This window comes from Lepisma saccharinum, chromosome 16 (genome assembly GCF_977018435.1).
Source record: "Lepisma saccharinum chromosome 16, izLepSacc3.1, whole genome shotgun sequence".
NCBI lineage: Eukaryota > Metazoa > Arthropoda > Insecta > Zygentoma > Lepismatidae > Lepisma > Lepisma saccharinum.
The window spans coordinates 2,596,977-2,610,618 of NC_139244.1; the positions used below are offsets into that span (position 1 = coordinate 2,596,977).

The 13,642-nt window shown below is 35.3% G+C and overlaps 1 protein-coding gene across 1 annotated transcript; it reads right to left on the reverse strand.

Annotated features, from left to right (window-relative positions):
* Positions 1-234: 234 nt before the first annotated feature.
* tank (EI24 domain-containing protein tank) lies at positions 235-13,410 on the reverse strand. Its single transcript, XM_083137570.1, has 7 exons — positions 13,160-13,410; positions 12,471-12,649; positions 10,170-10,425; positions 7,614-7,733; positions 5,447-5,670; positions 1,823-1,897; positions 235-1,229 (listed from the first exon to the last, which is right to left on the reverse strand). Exons 1-7 carry the CDS (start codon positions 13,172-13,174, stop codon positions 1,124-1,126), a joined length of 975 nt encoding a protein of 324 aa, XP_082993696.1. The 5' UTR covers positions 13,175-13,410; the 3' UTR covers positions 235-1,123.
* Positions 13,411-13,642: the final 232 nt, after the last annotated feature.

Genomic DNA, 13,642 nt, shown 5'->3' on the forward strand with positions numbered 1-13,642 from the left:
GGCAGAATGCCATGGGGAAAAGCTATAATTCCTCCCATGTCAAATTTTTACAGGAAACACTTTCATTTATTTGCTGAAAATGTTTATTTATTTGAATGACTTTCCCGTTGTACATATTCTGCAATTAAAACGTTAGTCATAATTTAGGTAAGAATATGAGTATGGACATTAAGATGTGCCTGGAAATTTAGTTGTGAGAACTACATTAAACAATATTTAATTAAACAATAATGATGGTCTCTTATAAAAATTTATTTCTTAAAAATATGCCACAGTGCAAAAAAACTAGCATAAGGGGAAAACAATATATACAATTCCACAACGCAGTCACAATCTTTCCGCCTTTTTCCACAAAAAGCAACATTTCTTCCAACATATAATCGAGCACGAATTAATCTACCACACGAAAAAATCGTTCACAATGCTAGTTTCCATCTTTCGCAATTAAGAAGAGCTTCGTTACAAAAATATTTCTTCAATGAATGTCATAAATTTACATTTCATTTGTAAATCAACAAAAAAATATTATGTACAATAATGCAGTCATTGTTGATTGTTCACTTCAGTGCCAGAATTGAGTTACTTTGGTACGCAAAAAACACTAGTCTTGTTCATACGAGGTCAGTTCAAGATGTAACTTTTTAATATACACAAACACAAAAGAAATGACTAAGATTCAGACTTACAAAATTATCTAATCACCTATGTACAAATAACAAAGACTACCAATGTGATATAATGCAGCAGTTGAAACGATGGACCTCTTTATGCAACACCGAGGGTAGCTATTTTACTTTTTAAACAAACCTCGTACATTATGACTAAACTTTTTTTGTAAAAAAAAAGCACCTCTTAGTGTTCAGTTACATAACTATACATTATACAAAACACCCCTGGATTTAGAACTTGGTAATATTTACTCTATTTATAGCTCACATATTGGCCATTGCATCCTAACTCAAACACAATACACACCCGAGCTCACGTACAAGCATACATACAAATTCACCACGTATTACATGATATAAAAAACTGAAAGTCAAACCTCCACATCACACTCTTCCAGAGATAACTCTGTGTTGGGAGAAGCAGCCGTGGCTGCGTGGAGAAGGTGGGAAGTGTATCACCTTCTCGTGCCATGGATCTCTGTTGCTCTCGGACGGATTGTTTTGTTGAACAAAGTGTTTGCAATTGCTATGACAGGCGAAAACAACTGAAGGGGGTAGTCACTGAAACAAACGAAGATTCTGATAAGAAAACCCGAAAAATTATCTCAACTGTTAAACATATGCTTCCTAGATACTAAATTAAAATACAAAGTTTTTATTTGTTTTTTTTTTTTTTTAATATAGTAGAAGCTCTTCAAATTGTTAAAACAATTCATAGTAGCCTTGGACTGGAATCAACCTGAACTCTTTCTTCAATTATTATTTATTTAACAAATAATTCAAAATACAGCATTTAGATAAATGTCCCAGAATTAAAAAAGAACCGAAAAGTGAATTTCAAATTGTTATGCAACTTTTTAAAACGTGCTTCATGTGAAAAATGTACATTTGATTTGACAGTTCATTGTAGTTCCTGGGTCATCCGTGGCACAGAAAGTGCTTGATGAGACATACATTGACTTTGGGTAAGACAAAACTGAGTTCTTCAGGTATTTCAGAAAGGCAGTGTCCTTTGCGAGTGCCCCTTAATCAATTTCATCGTGTCATCACTCATCATCTTCGTGATTCGCCAAAAGTGGCAGAAAAGCAGAGTAATCCAAATCAATCAGCAAACAAAAGTGAAACTAGGTTAAAAAAAATATATATTTCCTTACCAGACTCCTGTGATGGGTTCTGCTTCATTGCCGCTAATAATCAACAATGGAAACACTATTGAGAAAACACATCCACTGAAACAAGAGAAATTAATAATAATTTTGGTGTTAGTGATTCTAAAAGCAACATTTCCAAACTCTATGTACTCACATTTTCATGGCAAATATAACGGGACCTGAGGTGGGTTTCTTTTCTTGCATGATTTTTCTGACTTTCGATAACATATTTCCCAAAATTCAACTTTTCAAAATCCAAGTCATATTCAGCAAAACTATAAAATGTTTTTCACTCTATACTTATATTCTTCGTCTTTTGTTAACATATAGATGCTTAAGAATTAATTATTACAAAAAATGAACATTACTAACAGAAGTGGAGTTTTACTCAAAATAAAAATTGCCAGTTTTACTTAAAATCTATTTTATATAACATTCAGCAAGAAATATTTAACACTTCGACCAATAACTGCAAGATTGATGACTATGAAAAAGGACAGTTAGCTGATTGCGTAATTTAAAATTAAATTCATGGCATTGGTCCACATGAGATATAACTGCTAGAATATTATTGAATCATCTTCACAAAAACACTAAAAGTTAGGACTAAGCCAATGCTATGGGGAATTATCAGTTAAAATTTATTTGCCAATACTGCACATACATCTTTCTCAAGAGACAAGAATACAATCAAATATATGCAAAGGATATTAGGCAACAGTATTTCTAAGTTCAAGACAGTGTGTACACATTGAGCAAATTGAAAAATTTTAGCCATTAAAGAAACAAAAGTCCCTCTTAACAATAATACTATTATTTTTTTTCTTGTATGTACACATTGCTTGCATTGTAGAATTATTTTATTTTAATATAGCAAAAGAAAATTGCTTTCACACTAACAGAACAAATCAAAAAAACAAGTCACAAGAAAACTAAAGGAAAAGAGAAATACGGACAAAGATGAAGAATCTGTTGAAAATAAATTTGTTTGCATTCCATTCCACAAGGGATTCTCACATAAAATTGCAAATTTTTTTTAGAAGATTTAATTTCAAAATTGTTTCTAGATCACAAAGAAGTTTTGAATGTACATTTAATGAATTCAAAATGAGAAACTCTCTACCAGATGTGGAAACCACAGGAATATATAATATAAGTTGTTCATTTGCAAAGGATTATGTAGGACAAACAGCAAGGAAAATGGCAATAAGATGGCACGAACACGATTTGGACATTATAAATCTAAACCCAAGAACAAGTCAGCTCACATCATCGAAGAGAAGCATTTGATTAAAAAAGAGAAGGGTTTTAAAAAGAATGACGGGAAACATAGATTTGAATGTCTGGGAAGCTTAGTTCATTGCAGAAGAACACTGGAATATATTAAATAATGAAAATGGTAACATAGATCCAGTATTGAGTTTTCTTTTTTTTACAAATGGAGTAAGCCACCATCTTTAAAATTTAATGTAACAGAAAACATCAAGAAACTCTGTGAAAGCAATGATGATTTTGAATTGCCTGATGATATTTGGGATTCATAATTTTTAAAATAAAAAAATAATGTGATCAAAATTTTTATCTGGAATAAAAATAAAACAGACTGCTTGTTTTCACAGTTAAGTTGCTATATTACAACATTGACAACATCCATTGTATAACTGATTTTTTTTTGTTTAAAAAATTCTTAACCATTGTTATAACTGTATCTTTAGTCAAACTAAAAGTAAATGTCTGATGAAGGGAGCGTGTGTTCTCCTGAAACGTCACAACAAAAAACTGTTTTTTTATACTTGTAATAACCGTAGACTACAAGAGAAATAATACTATTATTACCTGTTGCAATCATCCGGTTACCTACATTAATTAACGAGGTGGATAAACTATTCAGGGACTTCATCGAATATTTTGCACTTTATATTCGTTATTTCACTGGTTTCAATAAAAAAATTCATATTGGTTTATCCCTGCCAAGAAAAGTCAGTGTGCTCAGGCAGGCCAAGTTTTAAAACTGTTGCTTAATGCAAAGGGGGCATTCCAGTGATACGTGTGTGACATTCACACATAAAATGTAAGGTTCTACACATGTTCTACTATTTCTGTTTGTGGTAAGTGTTAACTGTCCTCTATCTTACATATTTTTGTGATTGTATTAAAATATTCAGAATGAACTGATTCCATAGAATTATGAAGTACTGTTTGGTGTCTGGTAATGAATGAAAAAAACAATTTAGTATGGTGACACTGTCTGAATGCATTAACGAAAATGTGTTGTGTGTGTATGTCGATTTAAAAATGAAGCAAAGTCTGACTTCATTTGTCTGTGAAGCATATAGGCTGCAAATGCTAAAGCCCGCCTTAGAAGAAAGCATTTTCTTTAGCATTTTTCTTAACATTTGTGCCATGACCAAAATGCTACTATGTAAAGTGAGACATCTTATGGCATTTCAGATGCCATGGCAATTCTCAAGGATAGGATCCATCCTATTTCCGTAGCATTTTTTGTAGCATAACCATTCAGAAGTGACCTCTAGGTCACGAGCGCAGTTGTGATGGCAGCTGCATGAGATGTAAACAACGTAACTAACTAACTAACCAGCTCTCTAGCCTTCTTAAACCCGAAGGTTCATGGCTGCAGCAACACAGGCCTTCCATCTGTCCCTATCTTGAGCAAGATCTATATACTCTTTTCCATCCCAACCGATTTCCCTTAGGTCCATCTCAACGTTGTCCCTCCATCTTCGCCTTGGCCTTCCTACAGGTCTCTTACCATCAGGTTTCCCAACAAGAATCCTGTAAACTCCTCTTTCCTCTCCCATTCGTGCCACATGGCCTGCCCACCTAAGTCTTCTTGATTTAATCATTCTGATAATATCTGGACATGAATACAAATTATGTACTTCTAAATTATGTAACCTTCTCCACTCACCTGTCTCCTCATCCCTTTTAGGTCCAAAGATTTTCCTAAGGATCTTATTTTCAAATACTCTCAATTTATGTTCCTCTTTCAATGTAAGGGACCAAGTTTCACACCCATATAATACTACAGGCAAAATTACTGTTTCGTATATTTTAACTTTTAGTTTCTTAGATATTAAACGAGAAGACAAAAGTTTATGAAGAGAGAAGTAACATGCATTTCCTGAATTAAGCCTACTTTTTATTTCCTCTTTAATATCATTTTCATTTGTTAATATTACTCCTAAGTATTTGAATTTGGAAACTGTTTCAAACGAGTTGTTATCAATAATTAGATTTTGATTATTACCTAACACTTGGTTTCGGGCTGTAAGCATATATTTAGTTTTCTCTATGTATGTATCATACATTGTAATCGCAAAAGCTAGCCGAAAAGTTACATGAAATGTTCACGTGTAAAGTTACTGTCTGACTTTTGGATGCATTTACATAGCATTTATGCTAGCAAAAATTCTAAAGGAAATGCTTTCGTCTAAAGCCGGCTTAATAATTTTTCTTGGTGGGAAATTATATTCATTCACAAACATTTAAACCTTAATGCAATTAAAAACAATTTCCATATTGATTATTTACATGGAGTAGGACTAATGTTTTGTGGAATGCCCCAAAATATGATACCAAGTGGAACTAATAGGTAAATAAACGTACCTGATAATATACGATGATGGAAGAGCAGTTAGCACAGCCAGTGGTAAACCGAACCCAATAAAATAGGGCCAATTGTATTCTATAAAGGTTAACCTCTTGTGCAGCTCCCATCCCATGTTGAACCACTTGTACTCGAAGGCGTAGAGGGAGTACAGCATGCACATATGCACAAGGCACACCAACTCCCCCACCAGCACGATTGGCAGCATACTCACTAGCATGCTCTGGAACAAAGAGTGGATAATGTACAGTTGAGACTGATTTATATGTAACTCAGCTCTGCGTAATTCTGTTTTACATAAATTACTGTAGGTCCTGCCAAAGTTATAATTTAAAAATGTGCTAATTAAACCTTATTTGTAAGTAACGCATTTATATGTAATTCAGTGTTATTTTTCATAAAATATTAGGGATGGGCCGATATGACATTTTGGCCGATACCGATAAAGTACCGATATAAAATTTGCCGATACCGATAACCGATATTCTACCGATCCGATATAAAATTAGAAATGGTCATTGAAGAACCTGAAATGTTCATTGATCTCCTTAATAAATATGTGTTTTGAGGTGACTGCAGTGCAAGAGAAGCTAAATATTTAGACAATTACTTTTAAGAAAGAAGAGCATGGAAATTATACATAAAAATTACAATAAAATGGCAGAATTTTGCACTAAATTATAAGATATTTATCAATATATCGGATTGATAAAATAATCGGTAATTTTACCGATACACCGATATGCCTATATCGGCCGATACCGATAGAGTACCGATTAATCGGTTCCATCCCTATAAAATATAGTTGATTTGTCACAGAAGTATACATTTCTTGTCGTTACAAGAACACAAATACGAAACACTTCCCGTAAAATTCATATGGGAAGTGGATGCTAAACCACATAAAACTAAATAGCTGCAGATTTAGGCATCGCTTACACCACTTTGCACTAGTTCTACACCTTTCCAGTTCACTAAAACTATAGTGTCCCCTGTAAAGTGTTCACTAATGTAATGTGAAGAATCAAACTTTTGGATTTGTTAATTTAACATAAATAACCTGCATTATACCGTATCTTGTACCTAAAAATAGATGCAGTACAATTATTTTCATGCACTAATGATGCGGCATGGTATCTAAATCTGATTCTCAGTTATACATATTTTCTCTTCACCTTGACATATGTATATAACTCAGGTTCAACTGCATAAGACCAAATTTTCATTTTTTGTATTGTGAGTGTACGAGAGAGACACACTAGCATCATGAGCAGTAAAGAACTTTTTTTTTTTTTTTTTTTGCTTTCTCCACTAATATGTTTGAATTGTTAGTAAAGATTACAAGGCAACATCAATCCATTACCTTAACGGTCTGCACCAACGAAGTAATTTTTTTAAAAAACCTACTTTGTAAAATCTGCTAAAATATTTGTGATAGTTTCATGACCATGATCTCTATCACAGGTATCTAGACAACAGGGAAAGCGAAGAGTGCAAAGAATGACTTGCATGTTCTAGAAAGAATTCTAAACAAATTGAATTTTTCAGAATTTTGAATATGTCTTACTGTTTTTCGAAAATGACTTTCCTGGCAAAGGTGAAAAATCCAGATCAACTTTACATGTAAAAATTATTCACACACGTTTATAAATAGACATGTAACTTAAATTCAAATTTTCAACCCAGAGTAGTCAAGGATTAGGGGGTCTATAATTTTGGCTGGGGTATTATTAAGGGTTGGTGGGTTTCTAAATTTGCATATTATTTCGTGTGTTGAGGGGATAGCTATTAAATAATTATTATTAAACCTAGCTTATAAAGCTTTGAATAACATGGGTACCTGAGGGGAAACCCTGGGGGGTAAAGGCGGTCAGGGGCGTGGTGCTGATCACATCATCCCCACTCACGACCGGATCAAGAAAGTGTGGGGCGTCACCCCTACACCCCCTATATGCCTTCATGGCGTAGTGCTAAGCACAGGGGAGCACTTTACCTATTTTTTATAAAGCTTTGCAAACATTTTTTCTTGAAATTAACATATAGGTTTAAAAATTGAAACACCCTCGATACTAGGACATCTAGCTTTCTTCTGTTTGACTTCCTGGTTTCAAAGGAGTTTTAACCTTATGTCTATAAGACAATGATCACGCAAATTTAGACACATACCTGGACAAGAAATAGTGCTTGCACCAGAACACTAAAAAGCGTGTCAGCTATCAACATACTGACACTTGACAGTAACTGGGGCCTCCCACGTCTATACCTGTACGCTGAATCAGCTATGTCCTGCAAGAAGAGCGAACAATGTGATAGGAGAAGAGTAGAAAATATTTGTGTAAGCACAAATACTCACAAGGAACCTATTTGACTTCAAGTTCGTGATCGCCCAATGGTGTTGACAGCGTTCAAAGCACCAAACGTGTACCACACATGTGCAATATTGGCTGCTAATGGCAACAGAGAGGTATCCGAATGTGGGTTGGACGTGCAGCTACGAGACTTAATCAAATGGCAAAGTCGAAGCATACAGCACAACTGTGAGATAGAGCTAGTAGTGTTGACATCAAAACAAAGCAATGGCAGTCCTAAACAAAGTAAACATTGCATTACACCTACAGCGACAATTGCCAAAGCTGACATTTTGGCAGAAACTGACGCAAGCAATTTCCGATAGTGAGAAGGAAGTGGCAGATGACATATTCGGTTGCATGCCATCACCTTCCATCAGTTCTTGTCACATTATACCAGTATGCATTCTGTAAGAGTGGGTACAGGCCATTCGGTTTAGCTTGAGCTCTGGCCTTCGGCTGCGCAGAAGCCTGCCGTCAGCGCGACGATGCAAGAGTTCCACTGAGAGCAGAGTTGCTAACTGCCTTAACAATTACCTATATCCATATTCTGATTTCATAGCTTATTGGTAGGTGTGTTCGGTACTTACTGCATTTATATTAAAAAGAGAAAAAAGCGACAGTTTGAGAAGGTGATAGTTCATGGAAAAGAATGAAAGAGAATTATTTTTGTCGGTGAGACCCCTATTGATTAAGCCCCTCGGCGAAAGAGGCATCCTCCCTCTCCTCCTCTTCCTCTCCAGGAAAGGAAGGGTATCATGTTACCACAAGTGAGGTGATTGTTGACCTGTGTTGCTTAGGGTGTTTTATTCAACGGAAGCTGAGGTGAAAACTGGAATGAATGTTGGAGAAAGCAAAGTGATTCATAGTCAGAGTTGAGAAATTATCTTAACATGCATAAGTTTATGAAGAATGAAGCTGACAGTGGTCTTACCTTGAATGTGAAACAAGTGCAAAAGCGTGTTTCCGCATCTACTGATATGTCAGTAAGTACGTACTTTGAAATGAAAATGATCGCTACAAAGTAACTGGGAAGGGATTAGTAACACCTAACAAACCACGCAGAAGAAAGACATTTAAAAGTGATGTGGACGAATTTGACAAGTGTGTTATTCGTAGAACAATTGTCGAATTTCTCCCGGTTTCATGTCTAGTAGAATTGTAACTTCTGCATATTGCAACACTGCTTCTATGAGTCACGTGACGTCTTCTGCAGACGACAAACATTTCCCGCTTTGCGCATGCCAGAGCTCAGGCTAAACCGAATGCGCTGTACCTAGCTGATCGCCCTGAATGCTTTACAACCCCCAAGGAGTTCGCCTTTGATCTTGCTGGAGCAAACTTTTGTGATCACTGTGACGCATCATTTTTCATTTGTTGCTCATAGTACAAGTTAAAGGTGTGTTTTGAACATTTTGTGAAGTGTACCACATACAGTCTGTAGAAGGTTGCCCTTTGCACCTCCAGTAGATTTACTTCTCATCGTTCTCCTATGCACATGGTGAATCATTAGCAGCTATAATTTTGCTGTCAAAGTGTTTCATGTTGAAGCTTTCGAATGGTCCTACTTAGACATTGCACTTGCGACCTTGAAGTCAAATAGGTCCCTTGTCAGAAAAACTGAGGTTATATTGTTGACTGGCAGTAGAATGACTACTTTAGTGTGGAATAAGCCTTTACTTATATTGAATGTGTAAGTATTAATTCAAAAAACTTAGTTAACTAAACAATCTATTTTAGATCAGTTTTTTGGCCACTTTCGGCTAATAGCATGAGGATGTTTGATGGTTAGATTAAATTTGTGAATGAATATGATATTTTACAAAGAGCACTGCAACCAGGCTAGGACTCAATGTTTCAAGTTCCAATTGTTTAATTCCAATATCAACAATTTACACACATTTTCTACATGAATTCAATTCTATACATCTGTATAAAACCACATTTTTTAAATTAAAAAAAGGGAACATTATTCATATTTTGCTGAAGGAGAAACATTTATTCTATGGTTTGAAAGGTATCATGCGAAATCAGATTCCTAAATATAAATATTTTCGATTTAACAAATTGTTTAGTTCCTTATTCTGTTCGAATACCAACTAACTGAACTTTATTTCTGTTGTTAACAATAAACATAACAAGCTTTCTGTTCTTTTGTAACTTGAAATGAACCATACCAATTTCGAGGTGGGGGGGAGGAGGCAATGGACTTGTTCAACCTCCCTGAATGTTACCATTATGCCATCGGGGAAACGTGCACGTACATGTGAAAAGTCACAGACCAATTCTAATTTCTCAGTATTTTTAATATCAACATGGTTGTTTGAAGAAAGTTGTAAAACCAAAACACAAAGCAGCAAACATTAACACGTACCTGAAACCACAAACTATTCACAATTTTGCTAAGCAGGAAGAGAGGCAGGACCCAGATGGCGCTGAATGTCCACGTGAGGAAAGGCTTCATCCAGTACCAGATGAGGGTCCCCATGCCGGGGGATTGGTCGAAGATAATTGTTAAGAGACACTTGAGGCCTGGAAGCAACAAGTAGTCGAAGATGAGTATGCTGCACCAGAAGACGCCACCGTTCAAAGCACAGCACTGTAGAGTCCTCTTCAGGATTTTCGGTTCACTGCAAAATACATGTCACACTAAAGCCACGCCAACTACTATGCAATGTTCACTAGGGCATCTCTCCCAGTCATTTATATTAGAAGACCATATAATAACTTTATCATGTCTTTTCTCAGCATTTAGTGCACAAACTGTGACATGTGTTGTTACACTAACCATGCACTTGCATTTAGTTACTTCTTCTAAACCTATGCTGATATAATACTGTTTAGCTCATGTAATATAATTTGATTTGTGAAATACCAATACCATCAGAATACATGAAACATTTTGTACATCAATAAGCACATATGGCAAATGTCTGTTATATCGGAGACACTTTTCTTCAAATTGACAGGAGAAACTACTTACGGAAATGAGTTTCTGTTGCATTTATCAAACTTCGTGGAGGTATTTTGTCACTATGGAATGCTGCACAACAGAAAATAAGCACTTTTGATGTAATAAAGTAGCCTTTTGTGCGAAGCGACAACATTATGCCATTGTTTCCATTATGAACCTGCAGATGGCGCGAGTGTCGAAAGGAAGAAGTGTTTCCAAACGTGCCTTTTTTTACCAGAATTTTTTTTAATTTTTTAACTATGCTTACTAACCTAACCTTACCGGAAATGGTTCGTGGGGCTAACGTGAATGGTTTTGGGGCTATCGTGAATGGTTTTTGAGGCTATCAGTCAATGGTTTTTGGGGCTATCGGGAATGGTTTTTGAAGCTATCCGTCAATGGTTTGTGATGACATAATGAACACGAAAGTACGTATTTTTCGGTTAAGAAGGTTGCAACACTGCATGCCCACTCCAAATTGACAAAACACAAGCACGACGCGTGATGATCCACAGCTGTGCGCGAAATATTCTATGTTCCGCAACGGAAGAAAGAACCCAAAAGAATTACTCATAATGTGAAAAATCGAAGTTACTTTCGTGTAAAAAGCATAATGGCACCTTGAAATAGGTTCCGCAATACACAATTGGTAAGTACGAACCATTTGAAACTGAAAATATGCGTTAGAAATGTGTCTCCGATATAACAGACATTTACCGCACATATTAAGCAGGTTTTACTGAATACTTACTGTGTCTTTTTTGCATAACGATTTTTCCTTGCCATTCTTGTGTACTTAGGCGAGTGAGTAGGTTAGGCAGGTTGGTTTAGTGCTCTTTGCATTATAATTACACTCCTGTGTGTTCACAGTTTTACCAAATTCTATCTCTAATTTGGTTATTTTACGTTACTTTTCAATGCCTTGGGTTAAGTGCAACAATGAGGGTGACTGATGAACTAATGAAATGGTGATGAACCTGGAACCTCTGGCTTTGTAGCATGTTATGTTGACCACTCCACCACAGAGGCAGACAGTATTATAATTTATACATTGGAAGTGAGTTACAATTGTTAGGTTTGATTGGCTTAGCACTTTCCTTCATCCCCTAGATATACTGTTTTCTGTATGAAAATAATGCTTCAAACAGAAACTATTTTAGAGCATGGTCACTTGCAAAAACCTATTTATCATGACATAATACTTCACAAATTAATACTTTCTGTCTGCAAATTAGTTTCTCCACGCTTAATTATTCTAAATATATTTCTCATACTCCTCTACAATTTGCAAAACTCTTTATACTCGGAACTGTGACCATTTTGGTTGCTATAGGCTCTAATTGACAATGCAAACTGCATGGCTAGAAATACTTCAGAACAATAAGTTCATACATACAGTTTTTCATACATGTTGAAACTGTTTGGAATAATCAACTGGCATTATGAATGTTATCATAATTGGATTGATCTTCCCTAACAAAGGCTGTCTGAATTTGAACACACAGCCTTAAGCAGTGAGATTTCAGTGAGATTTTTGTCGTTTGGTCCCACAATATTTAATTTTTTACACTTTACCGTTTAATAACCAACTCTTCAGCTTGGGCATCTCAACACGATTCCCTGGATATCAAGAATATCTATGCATGTGTTAAAACATACCAGGTTCAATCCTGAGGGTAAAAAAATAGACTACATGTTTCACTACATACAGCACATACTTACACTTCTCTTTTAGTACTTGTTTTGGCTTTGGCTTCTCTGTGAGGAGAATCCACTCTCCTTGCTTCCTTCGTTGGAGACTTTCTGGCAGCTCTCTCCTTAATGTCTTTGTCTAGGTGAAACAACATAAAAGAACCACGTACACAGTCTCCACAACCTTTAAGCATTGCATATGTTATGCCCTGTGAAATAAAACCATATTATGTCTTAATGATGAAACATATCAAAATAGTAATTTTTCAGAGACAAACGATAGCTAACTTTGATATTTAGCTGTTTACTGAGGTAAATATTTACTATCACAATACACTCCTGTTCTGATAAAGTAGGCTTAGTAAAAATTTGAACTCCCATCGAGTTAAAGAAAGGTGTATAAACAATGCAATGAGTTACATTATCATATTTTGTCATTAATAAAATGAGGCCAAACTTCCACTCGACTTTCAACACATGCCCACGAGAGAAAACCTGAATTAAAATATAAAACCAGCCAAAATTTTGCTCTTACATTTTATGTACAACGAATATTAAATTTATAATGTTTTATGAACGAACAAGTTCCAATAACTACCCCTTACCTGCCTCTCAAGCAGAGATAAGTAGGTTTTCGAATTAGTATGTTTAATTGAGTTACATAATTTATAAAAATAATCAGCCTCTGTTGGAACTTTTCATTAAAAGCTTGATCTTACCGTTAAATTATTCATTTTTAGCTGCCGTCCCCTGTATCATTCGCACAGCTGGTCCTTTGCCTCAGATATATTACTGTCCAATCCAAAGGGTTAAATATAACATATACAGCGTAGTTGATCAAGATAAATTGTAGTTTTGTTATGTAAATAAGTTTTGATGTACAGATATTAATTCATACTGAGTTACCTCGTTACTAAATACTATCTGGCACGTATTTTCCATTTTACTTTGAGCAAGTATATAGAAACTTCATTACGATGTACGTACATTGTCCTCCCCAAGGTCACCATAATCTCCGGTTATAGGAAAGATAGTCTATCTATGATGCAGCTAATCTTGTTTCAAATTCTCACTCTTTGAAAGAATATATAATACCTTACTATAATTCAAGCGGAAAATCTGCAAATATCATCGGTATGTGTAATAGTGGGAAACAATAACTTTGATATCTAATTATTTATTGTTGAAATATGTATAATTAT